We start from the raw sequence: 26,389 nt of genomic DNA, 5'->3' as shown, positions 1-26,389 counted from the left end.
TATTCTCCCTCTCTTCTACACACCCTAACCTGAGCCTCGCTATCCTCATAAAAACTCTTGGCAGCATTTAGTAACTTACCACTTATTCCATATACTTGCAACATCTGCTACATTGCTCTCCTATCCACTCTATCATATGCCTTTTCTAAATCCATAAATGCAGTAAAAACTTCCCTACCTTTATCTAAATACTGTTCACATATATGCTTCAATGTAAACACCTGATCTACACATCCCCTGCCCACTCTAAAACCTCCTTGCTCCTTCGCAATTCTACATTCTGTCTTACCTCAAATTCTTTCAATAATAACCCTACTGTACACTTTTCCTGGTATAATCAGTAAACTTATTCCTCTATAATTTTTACAATCTCTTTTGTCCCCCTGTATATTATATATTATACATATAGGTAGTAGGTTGTAGACAGCACCCACCCAGGGAGGTACTGCCATCCTGCCAAGTGAGTGTAAAACGAAAGCCTGTAATTGTTTTACATGATGGTAGGATTGCTGGTGTCCATTTTTCTGTCTCATAAACATGCAAGGTTTCAGGTACATCTTGCTACCTCTACCTACACTTAGGTCACACAACACATACATGTACAAGCATATATATACACACCCCTCTAGATTTTCTATTTTCTTACTAGTTCTTTTTTCTTGTTTATTTCCTCTTATCTCCATGGGGAAGTGGAACAGAATTCTTCCTCCATAAGCTGTGCATGTTGTAAGAGGCGACTAAAATGCCAGGTGCAAGGGGCTAGTAACTCCTTCTCCTGTATAAATTACTAAATTTAAAAAGAGAAACTTTTGTTTTTCTTTTTGGGCCACCCTTCCTTGGTGGAATACGGCCGGTTTGTTGAAAAAAAAAAAAACTATCTGAAGATAAGGATTAATAGTTCAATTAAATTAAAATAATTCTTGATGAAGTTTTGATTTCCTGTTGGTATTTATATAATTGATAGAAAAATCAAGGAATGTTAAGTTAAATAAAGATTATTACAAGTAAGAAAGGAACAACTTTTTCTTAGGAGAAACTATTCTCCTCTCTTTATTGTTAAAAAATAACAAAGCACTCCTCAAGCTCATAATATAGAGTATATATCATTGTTCTATGTTATTATGTCATAGATGAATTTTGATAGATAAATAAGCCATGGAGTTGATTATAGCGTCATATTTAAGCATTTTGTTCTGTTTCCGAACAATAAACTCGCCTCCTCCGCTCCTTGCCATTTTGCATACGCCAACAAGACTCTTCAATAAAGATAAAAGTGATTTAAATGTTCATATATTCATTAGTCATTTTATTTAGTTCTCATTGTTTTGTGTATGTAAAACTATAGTTAATCTTTAAAAAATGTATTTTTTGTTAATATTTTTAGGTGTTCGAAACGGATTGATTAGATTTACATTAATTCTTATGGGAAATATTGTTTTGGTTTTCGGCCATTTTGCTTTTAGGCTGACCTTCTGGAATGGATTACGGCCGATAACCAAGGGCCCACTGTAATAATTGTACTATTTATGTGACTCTCAGAACTCTTTTTATAAAGCAGTAAACTATCAATGTAATGAACCGTTACAATAATGGGCAGAAGTCACTGGGTAAATTGTATTCTTGCCAGTATGATGTGATGTTTCATGAAGAATACTGTACATCACTAAGGTCATACAACGCATGCCTTCATGCTTACTTCTCTATTACGTGCTCACAGGATATATTTTTGAACTCATCAGCCCTTCCCAATGTATATAGAAGACCCCAAATTAAAAAAACATTCATCATCACTCTCACTGGCTACTTTTCCAGAAAGGCAAAGACATTGCAGTTCATTGTTCACCCACCAAACTGCAACTTAATTGTTTCATTTTCAAAGTACTGGCACTATACTTCCATGTTTCCGAAGTTTAAGTGCAGTAAGTTTTTCCAACTAGCTCTCACTCATCAGCTGAACTCATGAAATTATTAATCATTTTGGAAAAGCAAAAATAAGGAAGAAAGTTTTTTAAGAAAATTTTTTGCTTTATTAATATAAAATTGTAAAAAAACATTATTATTATTATTAACACATCGGCCGATTTCCACCAAGGCAGGGTGGCCCGAGAAAGAAAAACTTTCATCATTCACTCCATCACTGTCTTGCGAGAGGGGTGCTTTACACTACAGTTATAAAACTGCAATATTAACACCCCTCCTTCAGAGTGTAGACACTGTACTTCCCATCTCCAGGACTCAAGTCCAGCCTGCTGGTTTCCCTGAATCCCTTCATAAATGTTACTTTGCTCACACTCCAACAGCATTTGCAGAAACACATACAAGGGATGTTTTGGATGGAGAGATAAAGATAGAAAACTACAATATGTATAGACGTGATAGAATCAATAGGTCACAGGGAGGAGTAGGAATCTATGTAAAAGATACTTTCTGTTGCACAGAAGTGCTGAATTCTACGAATGATATAGTAGAAATTCTAGGCATTAAAGTTGAAAATAGGAATTTGGTAATTATCCTAATATGTAAACTACCATCAGCAACTGCTGAGGAATTCGCAGATCATTAAGTAAGATAGATAGCTATCTGGATCGGCTAGAAAATCCTACACCAAATATTTTACTCATTGGAGATTTTAATCTTCCTCATGTAAAATGGAAGATGACGCAACGTAATGTTATACCAGAAATATCTCCGGGAAGCACCCTGGCTCAACAGGTACATACCAGGGAACTAATGAAGCTTTGTGAAAAGTACTCTTTAAACCAACAGGTAATTGATCCCACCAGAAATGAAAATACCCTGGATTTGATATTCACAAACAACGAGGAACTGATCAGAGACATAACAGTTTCCAAAACTATTTACTCTGATCATAACATCATGGAGGTTAAAACTAGTATTAACTCAGGGGTAGAAAACTGCATCACTGAAGTTAGAGATGGGGTGTTCAGTAAGTTTAATTTTAACAACCATAGAATTGACTGGGAAAAAATAAACCAAGAGCTGTCAGACATACCCTGGGAATCAGACATGAGCACCCTAAACCCCCACCAGTGCCTAGAGAAGCTGAATACAGAAGCATACAAAGTATGTACGAAACATGTACCATTGAGGAAACCCAGAAGAAGGTCAGATATAGAGAGAGAAAGTAAGAGATGGTACAGAAGAAGAAAATGGGTTACTGAACTGCTTAAAAAAACAAATATGCTACAACAGAGGAAAGATAGACTTAGCAGAGAGATTACTGAATTAGAGCAAAAACTTAGGATGTCATACCTCACAGAAGAAGTACAAAGGGAACAAAGGGCCATACAGGATACTGCAAGGAACCCAAAATATTTCTATTCCTACGCAAAATCCAAGCTAAGAACTACCTGTAGAATTGGACCACTGAGAGGAGACTCGTATACTGACAACTAACGGAAAATGAGCAAAATCCTTAAAGAACAGTATGAGTTGGTGTTCAGCAACCCACTAAATGACAGCAAGGTAGAAAATGCAGAAATATTTTTCATTCCAGAAGAAAGTTGCACAGACCAACTAACTGACATTAGTACAAATCCCATAGATTTTGAAAAAGAAATGGAAAACATGCCCACTTACTCAGCACCTGGACCAGATTCGTGGAATGCTCTATTTATAAAGAAGTGCAAAGTACCACTAGCACGAGCCCTCAGTATTCTTTGGAGAAAGAGCTTAGATCTAGGTGAAATACCGAAGGCTTTAAAGAGTGCAGACATAGCTCCTTTGCATAAGGGAGGTAGTAGAGCACTAGCTAAAAATTGCAGACCAGTAGCCCTAACCTCTCACATCATAAACATCTTCGAAAGAGTGATGAGACGGCAGGTTACAAATTTCATGGAGCAGCACAACCAACATAACCTGAACCAGCATGGTTTTAGAGCAGGACAATCATGTTTGTCACAGCTGCTGAACCATTATGACAGAATTATGGAGACACTGGAAGACGACCAAAACGCAGATGTGATTTACACCGATTTTGCAAAGGCGTTTGACAAATGCGATCATGGCGTGATAGCACACAAAATGAAGGCCATGGGCATTACGGGGAAGGTAGGCAGATGGATTTTCGGTTTCCTAACACACAGAACACAAAAAGTAGTAGTGAACAGGGGAAGATCCAGCATCAGCGAGGTCAAAAGCTCAGTGCCCCAAGGCACTGTCCTGGCACCTCTGCTGTTCTTCATCCTCATAGCAGACATAGACAAAAACACCTGGCACACTTTTGTATCATCATTTGAAGATGACACTAAAATAAGCATGAAAGTCAGTACGGTAGAGGACACTGAAGAAGTACAGGAAGACATAAACAGGGTTTTCCAGTGGGCAGTGGAAAACAACATGACGTTTAATGGTGATAAGTTCCAGCTGCTTAGGTATGGAAAGAATGAAGAACTCAAAAGGAGCACTATATACAAAACTCAAGAGGGTCACCAAATAGAAAGTAAGGAACACGTAAAAGACCTAGGAATAATTATGTCAGCGGACCTTTCTTTTAAAGACCACAGACACGCACATGCATATATATATATACATACATCTAGGTTTTTCTCCTTTTTCTAAATAGCTCTTGTTCTTTTTTATTTCTTCTATTGTCCATGGGGAAGTGGAAAAGAATCTTTCCTCCGTAAGCCATGCGTGTCGTATGAGGCGACTAAAATGCCGGGAGCAATGGGCTAGTAACCCCTTCTCCTGTATACAATTACTAAAAAAGAGAAGAAGAAAAACTTTATAAAACTGGGTTGCTTAAATGTGCGTGGATGTAGTGCGGATGACAAGAAACAGATGATTGCTGATGTTATGAATGAAAAGAAGTTGGATGTCCTGGCCCTAAGCGAAACAAAGCTGAAGGGGGTAGGAGAGTTTCAGTGGGGGGAAATAAATGGGATTAAATCTGGAGTATCTGAGAGAGTTAGAGCAAAGGAAGGGGTAGCAGTAATGTTAAATGATCAGTTATGGAAGGAGAAAAGAGAATATGAATGTGTAAATTCAAGAATTATGTGGATTAAAGTAAAGGTTGGATGCGAGAAGTGGGTCATAATAAGTGTGTATGCACCTGGAGAAGAGAGGAATGCAGAGGAGAGAGAGAGATTTTGGGAGATGTTAAGTGAATGTATAGGAGCCTTTGAACCAAGTGAGAGAGTAATTGTGGTAGGGGACTTGAATGCTAAAGTAGGAGAAACTTTTAGAGAGGGTGTGGTAGGTAAGTTTGGGGTGCCAGGTGTAAATGATAATGGGAGCCCTTTGATTGAACTTTGTATAGAAAGGGGTTTAGTTATAGGTAATACATATTTTAAGAAAAAGAGGATAAATAAGTATACACGATATGATGTAGGGCGAAATGACAGTAGTTTGTTGGATTATGTATTGGTAGATAAAAGACTGTTGAGTAGACTTCAGGATGTACATGTTTATAGAGGGGCCACAGATATATCAGATCACTTTCTAGTTGTAGCTACACTGAGAGTAAAAGGTAGATGGGATACAAGGAGAATAGAAGCATCAGGGAAGAGAGAGGTGAAGGTTTATAAACTAAAAGAGGAGGCAGTTAGGGTAAGATATAAACAGCTATTGGAGGATAAATGGGCTAATGAGAGCATAGGCAATGGGGTCGAAGAGGTATGGGGTAGGTTTAAAAATGTAGTGTTAGAGTGTTCAGCAGAAGTTTGTGGTTACAGGAAAGTGGGTGCAGGAGGGAAGAGGAGCGATTGGTGGAATGATGATGTAAAGAGAGTAGTAAGGGAGAAAAAGTTAGCATATGAGAAGTTTTTACAAAGTAGAAGTGATGCAAGGAGGGAAGAGTATATGGAGAAAAAGAGAGAAGTTAAGAGAGTGGTGAAGCAATGTAAAAAGAGAGCAAATGAGAGAGTGGGTGAGATGTTATCAACAAATTTTGTTGAAAATAAGAAAAAGTTTTGGAGTGAGATTAACAAGTTAAGAAAGCCTAGAGAACAAATGGATTTGTCAGTTAAAAATAGGAGAGGAGAGTTATTAAATGGAGAGTTAGAGGTATTGGGAAGATGGAAGGAATATTTTGAGGAATTGTTAAATGTTGATGAAGATAGGGAAGCTGTGATTTCGTGTATAGGGCAAGGAGGAATAACATCTTGTAGGAGTGAGGAAGAGCCAGTTGTGAGTGTGGGGGAAGTTCGTGAGGCAGTAGGTAAAATGAAAGGGGGTAAGGCAGCCGGGATTGATGGGATAAAGATAGAAATGTTAAAAGCAGGTGGGGATATAGTTTTGGAGTGGTTGGTGCAATTATTTAATAAATGTATGGAAGAGGGTAAGGTACCTAGGGATTGGCAGAGAGCATGCATAGTTCCTTTGTATAAAGGCAAAGGGGATAAAAGAGAGTGCAAAAATTATAGGGGGATAAGTCTGTTGAGTGTACCTGGTAAAGTGTATGGTAGAGTTATAATTGAAAGAATTAAGAGTAAGACGGAGAATAGGATAGCAGATGAACAAGGAGGCTTTAGGAAAGGTAGGGGGTGTGTGGACCAGGTGTTTACAGTGAAACATATAAGTGAACAGTATTTAGATAAGGCTAAAGAGGTCTTTGTGGCATTTATGGATTTGGAAAAGGCGTATGACAGGGTGGATAGGGGGGCAATGTGGCAGATGTTGCAAGTGTATGGTGTAGGAGGTAGGTTACTGAAAGCAGTGAAGAGTTTTTTACGAGGATAGTGAGGCTCAAGTTAGAGTATGTAGGAAAGAGGGAAATTTTTTCCCAGTAAAAGTAGGCCTTAGACAAGGATGTGTGATGTCACCGTGGTTGTTTAATATATTTATAGATGGGGTTGTAAGAGAAGTAAATGCGAGGGTCTTGGCAAGAGGCGTGGAGTTAAAAGATAAAGAATCACACACAAAGTGGGAGTTGTCACAGCTGCTCTTTGCTGATGACACAACAAGACAAAGATCACGACAGCCAGGAAGATGACGGGGTGGGTATTGAGAACTTTCAAAACAAGGGAAATAATGCCGATGATGACACTCTTCAAATCGCTAGTGCTCTCTCACTTACAATATTGCTCGGTGCTGACGGCCCCGTTCAGGGCAGGAGAAATATCAGAACTGGAACAAATAGAGAGATCGTTTATGGCTCACATTGAGTCAGTAAAGCACCTAAACTACTGGGAACGCCTGCTTGTACTCATTTTAGCATAGGAGAGAGAGGTATATGATATGTACCTGGAAGGTACTCGAGGGCTTGGTCTCAAATCTGCACACTGCCATAACAACATACTGGAGTGAGAGATATGGGAGGAAGTGTAAAATAAGCCCAGTGAGGAGCAGGGGTGCGATGGGGACAATAAGGGAACACTGTATCAACATCTGGGGTCGCAGACTTTTCAACATCTTACCAGAAGATATCAGAAACATTTCTGGAACAAGTGTAGAAGCCTTCAAGAGGAAACTGGACAAGTATTTTCACCAGGGGCCAAATCAACCAGGCTGTGATGGATATGTGGGGCAACGGGCCTCCAGCAGCAACAGCCTGGTTGACCAGGCAAGCACCAGATGAGCCTGGCCCATGGCTGGTCTCAGAGAGTAGATAAACTCTTGAAATTCTTCAAAGGTATATCAGAGGTATATTCATTCACTCCTATCAAATACGCTCGTGCATGCTTGCTGGAAGTCCAAGTGCCTCGCACACAAAACCTCCTTTACCCCCTCCCTCCAACCCTTCCTAGGCCGACCCCTACCCCGCCTTCCCTCCACTACAGATTTATACACTCTCGAAGTCATTCTGTTTTGTTCCATTCTCTCTACATGTCCAAACCACCTCAACAACCCCTCCTCAGCCCTCTGGATAATAGTTTTGGTAATCCCACACCTTCTCCTAATTTCCGAACTACGAATTCTCTGCATTATATTCACACCACACATTGCCTTCAGACATGACATCTCCACTGCCTTCAGCCTTCTCCTCGTTGCAACATTCATCACCCATGCTTCACACCCATACAAGAGTGTTGGTACAACTATACTCTCATACATTCCCCTTTTTGCTTCCACGGACAAAGTTCTTTGTCTCCACAGACTCCTAAGTGCACCACTCACCCTTTTCCCCCTCATCAATTCTGTGATTCACCTCATCCTTCATAGACCCATCAGCTGACACGTCCACTCCTAAATATCTGAATACATTCACCTCCCCCTCCATACTCCCACCCTCCAATCTGATATCCAGTCTTTCGTCACATTAATTATCTCTGCCCACAATATTTCCCCAACCAAATTATATACTGTATTTTAATTAATACTTAAATGTTTGTTAGCTATGTTTTTAGGTATTTCACTAGTTACACTATGCACATAGGTTGCTAGGCATGTAGTACAGTTCCTGAGGTCATCTTTGAAGTTAGTCATGTTAGTCACTGATTCTCTTGTGTTCCTTCACTAATACAGCATTTGTTATGTTAGTTATTAGTTCAAACACACTTCAAAGGGCATCTGGGGCCAAATTTAAAAGCAGAAAAATTAGAGCATTGATCAGCGTCTGGAGTGCTAGCAGTAATGTGTAGATCAACAGTTTGACATTTAAAGGGTTAACATAACTGAAGTTGGAAAAAATGGAATTTAGGTTGGTTCTTACTCAAAAAAATTCCTCTCTGTGCTGTAAAGTTGGGAAAAAAATTTAAATTCGGTTGGATCCTGTTTGGAAAATTCCTCTCCTCACTGTAGGCATTTCCTAGGTGATGGTTGAAGGTGATGTTAGGTGGTGATAGAAGGTGTTAGGTGATGACAGTGCTAGGTCATCATAGGTGATAAGGGTGGTATGTTGTGGAGGTGATAGCAACTACAGTGTGGTACCCATGGAAGCATGGAAATCAGTCACATTGTTTGACTTTCTTTGATTATCCTGGGTACAAAATAGGTTCCAGAAAATTAGAGCTTTATGTGAAAACATGACGAGTGAAGTGAACAACTTACAAAAAAATTGGGTTACATGCCATGACACCACGAAAAAGCCATACAAGTTTTGTTTTCAATTCTTAAATCATAAATATTAATTAAGTTTTAACAATTTATATGGTAGATATTGTTTCTTGTTGCTCTAGAAATGTGTAGAGGTTCTTGTTACTCTACTAGGCCTAGTTGGATGTCATGAAGTTTAGACTCTCACATACACTCAGTGGCCACTTTATTGGGTACACCAGTACAACTACTTGTTTATGTGAATATCTAATCAGCCAGTCATGTGACAGCACCTCAATGTCTAAAAAAAAGAATGCAGATATGGTCAAGAGGCTCAGTTGTTGTTCAAACCAAACATCAGAATGGGGAAGAAATGTGATCTAAGTGACTTCAAACATGGAATGATTGTAGGTGCCAAACATATTGGCTTGAGTGTCTCAGAAGCGGTTAATCTCCTGGGATTTTCATGCACGTTAGACTCTAGAATTTAAAGAATATGGTGTGAAAAACATAAAGCTTCCAATGAAAGATCATTCTGTGGACAGAAATTCCTTGTTAATTAAAAAGGTCAGAGGAGAATGGCTAGACTGATTCATGATGACAGGAAGGTGACAGTAACTCATGTAACTATGCATTAGAACAATAGCATGCAGGAGAGCATCTCTGAATACACATCACCTCAAACCTTGAAGTGGTTGGTCTATAACAGCAGAAAAACCACACCAGGTTCCAGTCCTGTCAGCTAAGAACAGGACACCGAAGCTACAGTGGACACAGGCTCACCAAAACTGGACAGTTGAATATTGGAAAAGCATCACCTGGTCTGATGAATTGGGATTTCCTCTGTGATATGCAGATGGTTGGGTCAGAATTTTGACATAAATCTTTGGGATATGGTGAATTGGGAGAGTCGAGGAACAAATGTGTAGCTGACAAATCTACAGCAACTGCTTGATGTTACAATTTCAACATAAACCAGAACATTGTTGAATCTATGCCAAAAAGAATTCAGGCTGTTCTGGGGGCAAAGGGGGCCCTACCCAAGACTAGAAGGGTGTGCCTAATAAAGTGGCCATTGACTGTAGTTTTTGCTTACAGATTTTTTAAGAGCACTTAGTTCTTTGTGATGCACTAATTCACATAAAGGTTTGTTCTGTTTGTATACTACGTGTTCAGATCATTACAGCCTCTCCTCACTTAGTGGCATCTCGTTTACCAGTGCATCAGACTTACGATGAGCTCTCTGACCTACAGTATTCATACTTAAATAATGTATATTAGAGCTAATTTCCTCTATTCTGTTTATTTTAATATACAGTACACTACTGTATAAACATTTAAAAATATAACAGAAATGTTATAAATGGTGCTAAGGTGACATTAAAACAATATCAAAGATGACTGACACAAACTCACTACCATTATAGCATGCTCCTCATTTAGCAATAAATTCATTTAACGACGTTGTCTCAGGAACGGAACTCCATCGTTAAGTGAGGAGAGGCTGTACATTTTCTGTATTTTGTTTGCTGTTGGAACTAATGCAAGTTAATGAACTAAAAGCAAAAGTGTATATTTTATAATGATGCTTATTTAAACATTTCAACTCTGTGTTAACAGGTGGGTCCCGTGCCATCCCGATACCACAGCTGCCAAAGCCGTTGCTTCCTCCTCGATTACGCAGTTCTGTGGAGGGTCTTAACCAAGAAATTGAACGTCTCGTCTTACGCCCGTCCCACATACCTGGGGAAGACGTAGATGATGTGGTATGTCAATATTTCAATTATATTCTTTTACCATATCAAGAATACAGTGGTACCCCGAGTTTCGTACAGCTCCCAACTCGAACAGTTATGTAAGTGTATTATTGTAAATATTTTTGTAAGTGTGTTTTTGGGGGTCTGAAATGGACTAATCTAATTTACATTATTCCTCATGGGAACAAATTCGTTTGGTAATGGCACTCGAACAGCCTTCTGGAACAAATTATGACCGAAACTCGGGATACCACTGTAAATTTATTTATTTATTTTCAGTTTAAGAGTATTATAAGCAAATGATACGTGTAAGGTAATGGTTTGAGGCATGATTCTTTTCCTACTAGAAATATCATGGATGATGCTGTGTGGGGGGGGTCACTGAAATTGGCCAGTTTGGCAAGACTTTATTTGATAATTTATATGACAATAATCTGGGTTGTACCAAACCCTATTGACTGTTGTACCTGTAGAAATTAGCTCCAGACACTAAATAAGGTTATTTCTTGCCCTTTCACAGACTTATTGCTCTTATCAGAGGAAAATATAGATGTTGATTTACATTCCTTGGAATGCATTGCTATGGATTATATAAAAAAACAAATTATATAAAAATGTGACTCAAAAAGTCATGAGTTTGAGTTGCACTAGTGAAAACAAGCTGGGTGGGTGGGCAAGGGGCTGCATGGCAGGCAAGGGGCTGCATGGTGGGCAAGGGGCTGCATGATGGGCAAAGGGCTGCATGGTGGGCAAGGGGCTGCATGGGGGTAATGATTTTCACTGAACTTTAGCAGCTGAAGAAAAATAAAGATGCACTCATTGCTGCCCTGCCTTCTTTCACTTTGCAAATAAAGTCTACCTTGGCTGTTGCCAGGCAGCAGATTGGGGGCAGAACTTAGCAGCACACTGAGCATCAAGTGTCATAATTCTCATGTCATTTTTCAGATTACCAAAATGAAGTTTTTGATTCTGAGAAAAAAGATTCCTAAGTTACAGTGTCTGACTCTAAAGCTAGTCTATTGGTTGTAGAGACAGAGAAAGAAATTCTGATGTAAAGTTAATGTGATGTGAATGGTGTGTGTGTTTCTCAGAGCTCTATTGAATTTGCTGTTTTTTTTCTTAGAATAAAAGTATTCTCTACATATTTTAATAAAAATAAATAAATAAATAAATAAATAAATAAATAAATTTTCATTGTTAATAAGCATGAATTGTGTATGGCAACACCTGGCAACTGACTGTGGTATGACTGTAGGTAGCCTACTGACTGTAGTTATTGCTGTCTACCTGGTATGACTGTAGGTAGCCCACTGACTGTAGTTACGTATTTCTGTCTACATGATTTAACTGCAGTTATTATTGCCTACTTGGTGGCCCAGTGATTATTGCTAATGCTGGCTGCTTAGTATGACAGCAGTCAGCAGGGATCCCTCTGATGTTATCATACAACACAGGGAAGGTAATGGAATATATGTAAGATGGTAGGACCTGAAAGAGTGTTAGTGAGTCACCCATAAGAGCTAAGTGTAATAAGCACTGTGATTCCATCAGCCCATGGAATTCAATTTTTTTTTTCAATAAACCAGCCATATCCTTCCAAGGCAGGGTGACCTAAAGAGAAAAAAAAAGTTAAGTGTTACATTGACAAAAGGCTTGTGGTAATTATCATTGTATGCTGTGAGACATGTAGGTAGTAATCCTGAGACCTGAGGCTAAAACATCACCAGTTTGTAAGTCTTGGAGAGCTTGTCTTAGTGAAATGGTTAGGGCTGTTATTGGGCAGTGATGGCCCCTATTTGCAAATTTTACAACCAGTTTTTAAGAGGGTATCTTTCTGAGCCTTTTAAAACAGTTGAAAGTCTGAGGCTGAGCAAAAGACCCATTTCCAGTTTATCACAGAAGAAAAGAACACTCACTGAACCTCTCAGGTATCCTCTCTCCAGGAATACTTAATAACAAATAGGAGCTTAACCAAACTACATTTTTTCCCCAATCCTGTGAGTAATTCAAATCTAAAGTAAGCTGAAGAAATTATTTAAGTATGAGCAATTTTTGAGCTTTTATTATTATTTTATAATAAAGGTTGGGACTGTAATGGGTAATACAGTATAGATCTCTATTTGAGAATTTTGCAAACAAATTCTGGGGTATCTTTCTAAGCCTTTTGGAGCATTTGAAATTTTGAGGTTGATCCAGAGAGCCAACCTAAATAATGTGCAATAAACCATTATATCTCACAGTAGTTATGTTCCTGAAAATGCCGTGTTAGGTTAATTCGTGTTAGATAAACAGAAGAACTTATGGGAAGAATAAGGTTACGTTCCTGGGAGCCTCAGAAGAGCTGAACAACTTTTTTAGACCTTCATATCTTACAAAAATAAAAGTGAACATGTAATTGTAGTTCATTGTCAAATAAAAGTGAACGTTTAATTGTAGTTCGTTGTCGGGATGTATTACGTTGTTTTTACTGCTTAAGACAACGAATGCAACAGAAATAATAGTTTCTTACCTTAAATAGTGGGTGCTGGTGTTTGTCGATGATTGTGAGGAATGGAGAGTTATGATGTGGCCCTATTGGGCTGAGGTAGATGGTAGAGGTTCTGGTACTGAAGTCGATGATTGTACTGGAGTGTGCAATAATTCTGTAATGGATTTCTGTTCTGACGGTAAGGCATCAGCTGCTCTAGACACCATTTCAGAAACTGCTTCTAGATTTGTCAGGGTCCTCTTCAGTGAAAAAAGTGTAATTTTAAGTCAGTAAATCAGTCAAGTCAGTAAGTCAGTAAATCACTCAAGTAAATCAGTAAAGTCAATCATTAAATCAGTCAGTCAGTAAAGCCAGTCAGTAGTCAAGTCAGTCAGTAAGTCAGTGAAGTAAGTCAGTCAGTAAGTCAGGTCAGTAAAGTCAGTAAGTCAGTCAGTCAGTTATGTATCACACAAACTCGTATATTTACCCCATTCATTTTAATTGTACAGAGTGACGCTTCATTAACGCCATAGGCTATCTCTTGTCTAATAGTATCTCTATTTTCTTCATACCTCTAAGACTTAATCGCTTGTACCTTTTCTTGCCACTTTAACCCTTTCAGGGTCCGTCCCGTAGATCTACGGCTTTACGTTCAGGGTCCAAACCGTAGATCTACGCCATGAGCTCAGCTCACTCTGATAAACTGTGAGTGGTACATTTGGGCCTAGATATGAGAGAATACATCTATGTGGTATGTGTGCACCACATAAAACAGATCCTGCAGCACACTGTGCATAATGAGAGAAAAAAAATGAAATCATGATTTTTCGATTAAAACAGCAACTTTGCAGTGTTTTTTCGTATGTTTTTTATAGTTGTATTTGCGATTTCTTGGTCTCATTTGATAGAATGGAAGACATATTACAGAAATAGAGATGATTTTGATTGGTTTTAGCATTGGAAATGGCTTGAAACTGAGCTCAAAGTAGCGGAAATGTTAAATTTTTGCCGATATTCAAGAGTAAACAAACGACCTCACACGTCTAATACACGTCAGCTGGTGGGTCTAATATACATTCACAAATATGGTGATGATATTTATACAATTATTACAGTATTGCATAACAGTAAATCTTCTATTTTTTGGTGTGAATAAAAATTCATTATGTGAATAAAAAATCAAAATGGAATTTATTTGTAAAGCCTCAAAACATAACTAATGAACAGAGGAAATGTTAGTTTAGTGCCAGGAATGCCTACATTGTTCATTCTGGACCCTATTTTGAAATTGGAATATTTTGAACTTTGTGTTAAATTGGCCAAATTAACAATTTCCGATCACTTTATTTTGTAGTTGAAACAGTTGACTTGGCGATTTCTTGTGCTCAGTCGATAGAATAGAAGTAATACTAGTGAAATAGCTAAGAATTTGGTTGATTGGAATAATGTAATTGGCCTAAAATGGGAGTCAAAGTCGGCAAAATCGCCGATTCGTAAATATCGCTGACACATCAAAATTCGCGAGAGCATAATTTCGTCAATTTTCCACCAATTTTCGTACTTTTTGTTTTATTACCTTCACAAAAAGATTCTCTACGATTTCATAAGAAAAAATAACAATTTTTTTTTGTGAAATATCTTGGACACTGGTGCGTGACTCCAGATTTGGGCCTTGGACCCTGAAAGGGTTAAGTAACACTCATATACTTACTGGGTGCCATGATTGCTTGGCAGATACAAGATGTGGCATTTAAAGGATCAAAACACATGTCACAAACACAGCTAGCTCCTAAGACAATGGAGCTGAACATGTGTTCACAGTAAATCAGTCAAGTGGGTCAGTCATTAGGTCAGTCAAGTCAGTCAAATCAGTAAGTCATGTCAGTAAGTCAAATCAGTAAAGTCAGTCAGTAAATCAGTCAAATAAGTCAGTTGAGTAAGTCTGTCAGTCAATCATAACACACTCGTATATTTACCTCATTCTTTTTAACCCTTTCAGGGTCGGTGTCGTACGAGTACGGCTTGCATGCCAGGGTTGGTGCTGTACTAGTACAGTAAGGCCCCGCTTTACGGCGTTTCGCCTTAGGGCGTTCCGCTAATATGGCGATGTCAAATTATGACCAAAATTTGCTATACGGCAAGCGGTCTTTTAAATACGGCGCCCCACCCAGCTTGTTTACATTTTCCGTGACCACATCTATTATGTCAGGAAACTTTCCAAAATTTCAAGTGTTTTAAAGTTACTGCATATTTTATATGTACTCTGATAATTATACTTAAGTGTACCTGTACCTAAATATACTTACACACTGCTGGTGTGCAGGTACACATTAAAATCGCTAAGTGTCTCTCTACTCATGACGCCAATACTACGTAATAATAACCACTCTTGGGCACACTAAATGTCTTATTTTACATCAATATAGGCATTTTCATTAATCCATCTATGATATTTTCCTCAAAATTATATATGAAACCCATTACATAGCATATAAACATGATATATACACTCAGAATAAAAATTGATGTAAATATGAGATTTGTTTACAAAGCAGCTGTGTAGGTAGTGTCGGAAGAATTATGTTTTCTCTAGTCAAACACTGGGAGGTAACTGTAGAAAAATATTCTTTTCGTATGCCTTTACTCTATGTATAGCAATTAATGACCCTTGTGGGTTTAGTGCTTTTTATAATAATAATAATTATTATTATTATTATTATTATTATTATTATTATTATTATTGTTATTATTAATAATAATAATATTATTATTATTATTATTATTATTATTATTATTATTAATATTATTATCTTCATTCACTCTAAAATTGGTGTGTTGCTGTTTGTTTATTCTGAACTAACTTGTACACAATGTAAGAGTATTTGTATTGTGAGGTAATTAATATTAAAACAACAAAAATATTGAGGTAAATGTTTTACAAACTCTTACAAATGGACGTGAATGAACTAAAAGTAGACACACATTAATACGCATTTATTTCGCCTGACCAAGTGATCGTCCACTACCTGTTCAGTTTGTGTTCTTACATTGTCTCAACTCTGTATCTCGTTCTCTCTCTACTCTTTCGTTAACTAGTTGGCTCTCATTGACGATGGCGTCTAAGGTTAGCTGTAATAAAAATCGAAGTCATAAGCCTCTTGCTTTAAGTGCCAAGTTAGAGGATGATGGTGTGCCATTCTGATTTTATTCAATAAACACCCTGCCACTCACCTCTCACACATTAATATTAATATTTTAAGGTAAGTAATAAGTGTACTGTGTGTGTATCTTACCTTTTATTGTGTTTTTAATGCCTATTTCTATTGCTAACTTAATATAAGTTAATGTAAACTTGTTGTCTGGCATTTATTGCATATTTTATATGCTCTGATAATAATACTTGTGGACCGGGTGGAGGGACAACATTATGTTTTCTCTGCTCAGCCATCAGAGAAAACGTGTATGAATCTGCGTTGGCCCAGCCACTCCCCCACTCCGCTTTTGTTTACAATTTTCGGCATGATTTATTTATTACTTCTACCTTCATTTATGATGGCATCTAAAGGTAGTTGTTAGAAATGATTAAATTCAGTGAACAAGGCATGTTGATGTTAATAATATGGCTCTGGGCCACAGTGTAGGTAGCCGGTAGGTGTAGCCCAGGCGGGCTACACCTACCGGCTACCTACACTGACTTTATACAAATAAATACTACTCACCTCTCTTCCTATATTAAGACTACACATATTTTAAGGTAAATAATGAGTGTACTGTATGTGTATTTTACCTCTCTGGGATGTTTTAAATATCGTATATTAAGTATGAGACGGGGAGCCAGTGCTACCTACACCTGGGCTACCTGCACCTGACTTCCTACAAATAAGTACTACTCACCTCTCTCCCTACATTAAGATTACAAATACTTTAAGATAAGTAATGAATTTACTGTGACTGGATTTTACTTTGTGTGTTTTTAATGCCTAGTTCTATTACTAACTTAAAATAATTTAGTGTAAACTTGTTGTCTGGCATTTATATGTATTTATAAATGGAAAAAATGGAGTTCTGCCTTCTGGCGATGTCTGCTTTCCGGCGACAGCCTGGAACCTAACCCGCCGTATAAGTGGGGCCCTGCTGTATGCGTAAATTCTAGCACATTCAAATCTAGCGAGAGAAAGCTGGTAGGCCTACATATGAAAGAATGGGTCTATATGGTCAGTGTGCACAGTATAAAAAAAATCCTGCAGCACACAGTGAATAGTGAGGAAAAAAAACTCCGAACGTGTTTTTGGTTTAAAACAGCAACTTTGCACTGTATTTTTGTATGGTATTTATGGTTGTATTCTCGTTTTCCTGGTCTCATTTTATAGTATGGAAGACATATTACAGAAATTAAGATAATTTTGATTGGTTTCATGATGAAAAGTACCTCAAAATTGAGCTCAAAGTAGCAGAAATGTTTGATATTTGCCAGTGTTCCAAAGGAAACAAATCATGCCACGCATCCAATACACATCAACTGGTGAGTCGAATCTTCTTTCATAAGTGCGCTGATATTATTTATATCATTTCCACACTAATTCAGTAGTGCATAACAGTAAATCTATTTTTTTGTGAGAATAAAAATTCACATGGAAAGCAAAAGAAATGTAAGAGGGACCTGGGGACATGACTAATGAATGGAGAAAATGTTATTTTAGTGCCAAGAATGTCTTGTCTTGTTTATTCTAGACCCTATTTGGAAATTGACATCTTTTGAAATTTGTGTGAAATTGCCAAAATTGCCAATTTCTGACCACTTTATTGGATAGTTGAAATCGGTAATTGGGGGGTTTCTTGCACTCATTCAATAGAAAAAACGGAGTTCTAGCGAAATAGTTATCACTTTTGTCGACTGGTATATTGGAATTGGCCGAAAATAGGGCTCAAAGTGAGCGAAATCGCCGCTGCGTATACATCGTTGAGACTGCTAACTTCACGAGAGCATAATTCCATAAGTTTTCCATCAAATTTCATACTTTTGGTGTGATTATGATTAGGAAAAGGTTCTCTATCATTTCACAAGATATTTTTTTTTTTTTTTTTTTTTTTTTTTTTTTTTTTAATTTTTGACCCTGAGAACAAGTTTAGGAGAGGGCCTCTCGACCCTGAAAGGGTTAATTGTACAAAGTGATGCTTCATTAAGGTCATAGGCTATCTCTTGTCTAATATCTCTATTTTCTTCATTACTGTACTTCTAAGACTTAAACACTTATACCTTTTCTTGCCACTTTCAGCAACACTCGTATGCCTATTGGATGCTGTGATTCCTTGGCAGATACAAGATATAACAGTTAAAAGATCAAAACAATTCATAAACACAGCTAGCTCCTAAGACGGAACTGAGCACATATTCATGAAGATGGGGATGGGAGTGTTGGCGGTGGGGAAATTTTTCCGCTCCTGCAAACGGAACCATGTTAAGTTAATTTTACAAAGTGTTGTATAAAATTGTGTTGCAATTTTTCAGTAGTGCAATAACCAAAACATGGCACATAAATCTGTGTATTATAACAGTCTACTGTATATTAGAGCTGATTTCTTCTATTCTGTTTATTACAATATACAGTACACTACTGTATAAACATTTAAAAATATACCATAAATGTTATAAATGGTGCAAAGGTGGCACTAATACAATATCAAAGATGGTTGACACAGCCCCAATACCATTAGAGTATGCTCCTCACTTAGCAAAGAATTCATTTACTTACATGGTCTTACGAACAGAACTCCATCGTTAAGTGAGGAGAGGCTGTATTTCAGTCTTTTTATTTTTTTATCAATAAATTTTCTGTGTTTTTATTAATGAACTAAAATAAATATGTGAACAATTAACCCCTTGACTGTCGCAATCCCAAATCTTGAGGTGTCTCCTGGTGTCACAAAATCCCCCCCGACCCCCCCCCCCCCCCATAATTTTTTTTTTTCTTATGAAATGATAGAGAATCTTTTCCCGATTGTAATGACACCAAAAGAACGAAATTTGATGGAAAACTGACGGAATTACCTCTTGCGAAGTTAGCAACTTCGGCGATATTTATGAATCGGCGATTTCGCCCACTTTGAGCCCTATTTTTGGCTAATTCCATTGTTCCAGTCGACCGAACTCATAGCTATTTCTTTAGAACTCCATTTTTTCTATCGATTGAGTACAAGAAACTGCTCATTTACCGATTTCAACTACCCAATAACGTGGTCAGAAATTGGCAATTTGACCAATTTCACGAAAATTAAAAAATGTGAGTTTCAAAATAGGGCCCAGAATGAACAATGCAGACATTCCTGGCTCTAAAATAACATTTTCTTTGTTCATCAGTCACGTCTCCAGGCCCTTCTGATATTACTCTTGTTTCTATTTTGAATTTTTATTCACACAAAAAACTGAAGATTTACTGTTATGCAGTCTACTGCAATATTGTAATAACTGTATAAATAATGTCAACCCATTCATGACTGCATATTAGAATGGCTAGTTGGACATTTATTGGAAAATGACATCATTTGTTTACTTTTGAACATCGGTAAAAATCAAACATTTTCCCTGCTTTGAGCTCCATTTCAAGGTTCTTTTCCTAGTAAAACCAATCAGAATCACCTCCATTTCTATAATATGTTTTCCATTCTATCAAATGATACCAAGAAAACAAGAATACAACCATAAATGCTATATGAAAATAGACCACAAAGTCGACATTTTAATTAAAAAAAAAGGTCAGAGTTTTTTTTCTCATTATGCACTGTGTGCTGCAGGATTTTTTTTTATATGGTACACACTGACCACACAGACCCATTCTCTCATACGTGGGCCTACCAGCTTTCTCCTGCTTGATTTGAAGCCGCTAGAATTTATGAGTATATATATGTCCAAAACTGTGGCTCGTAAGACGTATATGTACGACCGAAACAGTCAAAAGGTTAAATCAGTATTACGTACCTTTATTGATGACTCTTCTTGGCTTATGGAAGATAGGGAGGAGGAGAGAGGGAGTTGGGGTTATTGTTCGGAAGGGGAATCCCCTAAAAATTATGACTATGGGTAACAAGTCCCTCTCTGGGGTTACTGCCCTTCTTTGCCTTTTAATGCCACTAGGACCAGCTTGAAAGTTGCACAGAATAACTATCAAGAGTGCTCTGCTTCTGGCATCTCTAAGATTTCCCTGAAGTGGGACAAAGTTTTGTCACTGAACATGTTGCAGATATGGCTTGTTTCAGCTTAGTCAGGATGGTATTTCTCTACAAAAGCTTGCACCCTAGTCCACATTGCAGAAATCTCTTTAATCTCCAAAGAAGGCACCTCCTTCACTCCCTCTTCCTCCTTCTGCTCTGAAGCAAATTCCTCAGCTGCAGTCTGTTGCTGTTCGAGTTGAAGCTCTTGCAGCTCTTCAGTGGTTAGTTCTTTCCTGTGGTCATCCACCAACTCTTCCACATCCTTGCCACTAACCTCCAACCCCATGGACTTCCCCAATGCCACAAAAGAATCCACAACAGGCAGAAGGTCCTCAGGGTTAGCCTCAAACCCTTCAAAATCCCTCTCTTGGACACCACCTAGCCTCAGTTTTCTCCAAGCAGAGTTCAAAGTCCTGGAAATCACTCCCTGCCAAGCCTTACCTATAAGGCTTATGCAGTGGAGGATACTGAAGTGATTCCTCCAGAACTCTCTTAGGGTCAGATTTGCGTCCAAGGTCGCTTCAAAGCACCTTTGAAACACTGCTTTGGTATAGAGTTTTTTGAAGTTAGAAATGACCTGCTGGTCCATGGGCTGGAGGAGAGGAGTGGAGTTAGGAGGCAAGAACTTCACTGTTATAAACCTGAAGTTCATAAACAACTGGTCTTCCAAGGCTGGAGGATGAGCAAGAGCATTGTCCAGTACCAGGAGGCATTTAAGTGGTATTTTTTCACACTTGGGTCAAACACATCATTGACCCACTCTTTGAAAATTTGTGTTGTGACCCATGCCTTATTATTAGCTTTCCACATCACACACAATTTACTCTTGAAGACATTGTTTTTTCTTGAACACTCAGAAATCCCCACTAGTATTATCACAGAACAAAAGAGTAAGCCTGTCTTTCATAGGCTTGTGGCCTGGCAGTGCCTTTTCCTCCTGAGTAAAGTAGGTCCTCTTTAGCATTTTCTTCCAAAACAGGCCTGTTTCATCACAACTGAACACTTGTTGGGGTTTGAATCCTTCAGCCTTTATGTACCCTCGGAATTCCTGTACGAATTTTTCAGTCGCACATTTGTCAGAACTTGCAGCTCCGCCATGCCTTACCACACTGTGTATGCCATTACGCTTCTTAAATCTCTCAAACCAGCCTATGCTGGCCCTAAATTCACTAACAACAGCACTTGTTCCAGACATATTCTTTACAAGATCTGCATGCAACTGCCTTGCCTTCACACAAATAATGGATTCCACAGCCCTGTCTCCTGCTAATTGTTTTTCAGCGATCCACAACAACAATAACTTCTCCATATTTTCAATTATTGGTGGCCTTTGTTTGGTTAGCACATTTACCCCTTTTGCCACATCATTTTGCCTAATTTGTTCTTTTTTTGCCAGGATAGAAGTGACTGTTGATTTCATTTTTCCCATACATCCTGGCAAGCTCAAGCACTCGAAGGCCACTCTCTTATTTTTCAACATCTTTCTTTCTTAAATTCCACAGTATTTCTCACTTTCTTTACCAAATGAACTTTACTAGGAACCTTCTTTGGGGCCATGGTAACTTATTTTGCAGTTGCACTTAATGAAAAACCTCCAAAAACAATGGAAATGTTTGGATAAATGAGCACAACCTTCCTCACTCGCCCAAAGACACAGCTAGACTGACGCGCAAGCTGCGGTGGCCGGCTGGTCGACGCGTCTCATATGGCCGATAAGCAAAATAACGGCCAATAACCAGAAGCCGAAAACCCGACTGATAACCAAGTTGTCTGATAGCTGGAATGGCCGATAACCAAGGGTTCACTGTGTTATGTATTAAGAAAGATGAGGCTGGCCATCTATGAATGTTTCAGCACATACATGCACATGAGTATAAGTAATGTACTAATACATAGTATACTCCATCTCATATAGAACACTAATTCTGCCTGCTAAGGAGAGTTACCTATTGCTTTCTAGCTTTGATGTTTTATTTTCAGTGGGGTGAGGTTGCACGTGATGGCCGAAGAGCACCAATTGCTGATTACTTGCGATTCACAAGAAGTATCGACACTCAGACACCAGCTCGAGGGTCATCTGTGTCTGCAACCAGTTCCAACCACACATCACCTTCCCTCTCTCCACCAACCTCTCCGCCACCTAGCCTGGATGCTGCCATGCCACCCTCGACCCCAAGCCCATCTGGGGCTCCAACACTGGCCACTTCCCCGCACATAAATAAATTTTTGGCTAGGGAGCCCCCTGATGGCTGTGAGAGAGTGGCTCTCAAGCAGCATGAAGACAGGTAATAGAGTAGTATTTTTCTTAGCTCTGTATCTTTCTAGAAATAATATTTTTTGTTATCAGTGAATGCTGTTACATTTTACACAATACAGGTGACCCAAAAGTCTGAAACCAAGAAGTTATGTATGGAAGGAAAACATTGGAAATAAATGCTCTCAATGTTTCCATCTTTAAAAAAAACATTGCAAACTATATGTCTTCTCTACAAGACTTATTAAAGCCATATAGCATGGCCTAATTGAATACACTCAGTTCTCTTGTATTCATTGTAACTCGTCTAATGACCATATGTACTGTTATTGCCTTATTACTCTTAAGTTAATTTTAGATTTGCCCGAAATGCTCTGCATATAAAGGGGCTTTTGGCATTTATACCCAACTATTATATTCCTTTGTATAAACGTGTCATGTCAAAATAAATTATTATTATTATTATTATTATTATTATTGTTGTTGTTGTTATTACAGTGGACCCTTGTTTTTCGCAATTAACCCTTTCAGGGTTTCCGACGTACTAGTACGGCTTATGCACCAGGGTTATTGACGTACTAGTACGCCTAAATTCTAGCGCCTTCAAATCTAGTGAGAGAAAGCTGGTAGGACTACATATGAAAGAGTGGGTCTATGTGGTCAGTGTGCACAGTATAAAAAAAATCCTGCAGCACACAGTGTGTAATGAGAAAAAAAAAACTGACTGTGTTTTTGGTTTAAAACAGCAACTTTGCACTGTATTTTTGTATGGTATTTATGGTTGTATTCTAGTTTTCCTGGTCTCATTTTATAGAATGGAAGACATATTACAGAAATTGACATGATTTTGATTCGTTTCACAATGAAAAGTACCTTGAAATTGAGCTCAAAGTAGCAGAAATGTTCAATTTTTGCCAAGTTCAAAAGTAAACAAATCATGCCATGCTTCCAATGCACGTCAACTGGTGAGTCTAATATTCTTTCACAAATGCGCTGATATTATTTATACCATTTCTACACTAATGCAGTAGTCTGCATAACAGTAAATCTTCTATTTTTTGTGAGAATAAAAATTCGAAGTGGAAAGCAAAAGAAATGTAAGAGGGGCCTGGGGACATGACTAATAAACAGAGGAAATGTTATTTTAGTGCCAGGAATGTCTGTCTTGTTTATTCTGGACCCTATTTGGAAATTGGCATCTTTTGAAATTTGTGTGAAATTGGCAAAATTGCTAATTTCTGACCATTTTATTGGATAGTTGAAATCGATAAATGGGTGGTTTCTTATACTCATTCGATAGAAAAAATGGAGTTCTAGCAAAATAGTTATGATATTTGTCGACTAGTAAACTGGAATTGGCTGAAAATAGGGCTCAAAGTCGGCGAAATCGCTGATCCGTAAACATCGTCAAGACCGCAAACTTTGCGAGAGCATAATTCCATAAGATTTCCATCAAAGTTCATACTTTTGGTGTCATTATGATTGGGAAAAGATTCTCCGTCTTTTCATAAGATTTTTTTTTTCTTTTTTTTTTTTCTTTTTTTTTTTTCAAAAAAATTTTCAGCCCTGAGAACAAGTTTAGGAGAGGGCCTCTCGACCCTGAAAGGGTTAATCCATTCCAGGAACTGTGACTATTTTTGAAATTGACGATTTTCGAATCCATTTTCCCCATAAGAAATAATGTAAATACAATTAATCTGTCCCAGACAACCAGAACTATTAAAACAAAAAATTTTTTTACATGAAATATAAATGTGGTACATACACAATACACTGGGACATGATGAATGAAACATTAACAGCATAACACTTACCTTTATTGGCGATTCTTCTTAGTGTATGGAAGACTGGAGGAGGGGAGAGATTGGATTAATTTACTGTTTGGAAGGGGAATCCCCTTCCATCAACACCTCAGGTACCAAGTCCTTTTCTGGGGTTACTTCTCTTCTCTGTTTCTTAATGCCGCTAGGACCAGCTTGAGAGTCACTGGAGCCCTGTCTCACAAAAAAAGTGTCCAGAGAGCTCTGTTTCTGGCATCTCTTTAAAACTTCCCTAAAATGGGCCAAGACTTTGTCACTGTACAAGTTGTCGATGTGGCTTGCAACAGCCTTGTCAGGGTGATGTTTCTCCATAAATCTTTCCATCCTACCCCACATTTCAAAAATCTCCTTAATTTCTGAAGAAGGCAACTTCTTCTATCTCTCTTCCTCCTCTGCAGCAATATTCCGAGCTGCAGTCTGTTGCTGTTCCAGCTGAAGCTCTCGCAGCTCCTCAGTGGTTAGCTCTTCATTGTGATCCTCCACCAACTCTTCCACATCTTCCAAACTCACATCCAACCCCATGGAACTTCCCAATGCCACAATAGATTCCACAACTGCCATAGGCTTGTCAGGGTCAGCCCCAAACCCTTCAAAATCCCTCTTGTGGACACAATCTGGCCACAATTTTCTCCAAGCAGAGTTCAAAGTCCTGGTAGTCACTCCCTCCCAAGCCTTACCTATAGGGTTTATGCAATGGAGGATACTGAAGTGATCTTTCCAAAACTCTCTTAAGGTCAAGTGAGTGTCTGAGGTCACATTAAAGCACTTTTGAAACATTTCTTTGGTGTAGAGTTTTTTATAGTCTGAAATGATCTGCTGGTCCATGGGCTGGAGGAGAGAAGTGGTGTTAGGGGGCAAGAACTTTACTGTGATTAACCCATACTCCTCCAGAATTAGGTCATCCAAGTTTGGAGAATGAGCACGTGCATTGTCCATTACTAGGAGGCACTTGAGATCCAATTTCTTTTCCAGGAGGTAATTCTTCACACTGGAGCCAAACACTTCATTGAACCACTCGACGAAAACTTCCCTCGTGACATATGCCTTATTATTAGCATTCCAAAACACACAATTTACTCTTCATAACTTTGTTTTTCTTGAACGCTCTGGGATTTTCAGAATGGTACACTAGTAACGGCTTCACTTTGAAATCCCCACTAGCATTACTACAAAACATAAGCGTCAGCCTGTCTTTCATAGGTGTGTGTCCTGGCAGTCCCTTTTCTTCCTGAGTAATGTAGGTCCTCTTTGGCATTTTCTTCCAAAAGAGGCCAGTTTCGTCACAATTGAACACTTGTACAGGTTTTAATTGTTCAGACTGTTTGTACTCCTTGAATTCACTTAGGAATTTTGTTAGCTGCAATTTTGTCCGAACTGGCAGCCTCGCCATGCCTTATCACACTGTGTATGCCACTACGGTTCTTAAATCTCTCAACCCAGCCTTTGCTGGCCTTAGATTCACAAATATCAGTACTTGTTGCAGGCAATTTCTTTATGAGATCATCATGCAACTGCCTAGCCTTTTCACAAATAAGCGACTGCTAATTGTTTCTCGTTTATCCACACTAATAATAACTTCTCAACATCTTCGAGTACTGGTGATCTCATTTTTGTCAGCATATTTACCCCCTTTTCTAGGTAGTAAGTTGGTAGACAGCAACTGCCCAGGGAGGTACTACCGTCCTGCCAAGTGAGTGTAAAATGAAAGCCTGTAATTGTTTTACATGATGGTAGGATTGCTGGTGTCCCTTTTTCTGTCTCATAAACATGCAAGATTTCAGGTACATCCTGCTACTTCTACTTAAACTTAGGTCACACTACACATACGTGTACAAGCATATATATACATACCCCTATGGGTTTTCTTCTATTTTCTTTCTAGTTCTTGTTCTTGTTTATTTCCTCTTATCTCCATGGGGAAGTGGAACAGAATTCTTCCTCCGTA

At 38.4% G+C, this 26,389-nt stretch overlaps 1 protein-coding gene across 6 annotated transcripts in view; it reads left to right on the top strand.

Annotated features, from left to right (window-relative positions):
• The window catches only part of LOC128697034 (glucocorticoid-induced transcript 1 protein), a 638,463-nt gene that overhangs the window by 593,342 nt on the left and 18,732 nt on the right, over positions 1 to 26,389 (top strand). For all 6 annotated transcript variants that reach the window (XM_070088837.1, XM_070088846.1, XM_070088856.1 and 3 more), the window contains 2 exons: positions 10,558 to 10,703; positions 22,351 to 22,655. In XM_070088837.1, the coding sequence (XP_069944938.1) occupies positions 10,558 to 10,703; positions 22,351 to 22,655 (451 nt within the window). The remainder of the gene's footprint in view (positions 1 to 10,557; positions 10,704 to 22,350; positions 22,656 to 26,389) is intronic.

This window comes from Cherax quadricarinatus, chromosome 2, assembly GCF_038502225.1.
Source record: "Cherax quadricarinatus isolate ZL_2023a chromosome 2, ASM3850222v1, whole genome shotgun sequence".
In the NCBI taxonomy this organism is placed as follows: domain Eukaryota; kingdom Metazoa; phylum Arthropoda; class Malacostraca; order Decapoda; family Parastacidae; genus Cherax; species Cherax quadricarinatus.
Note: the sequence above shows the minus strand (reverse complement) of the source record. Positions and strands in the feature narration are given on the sequence as shown.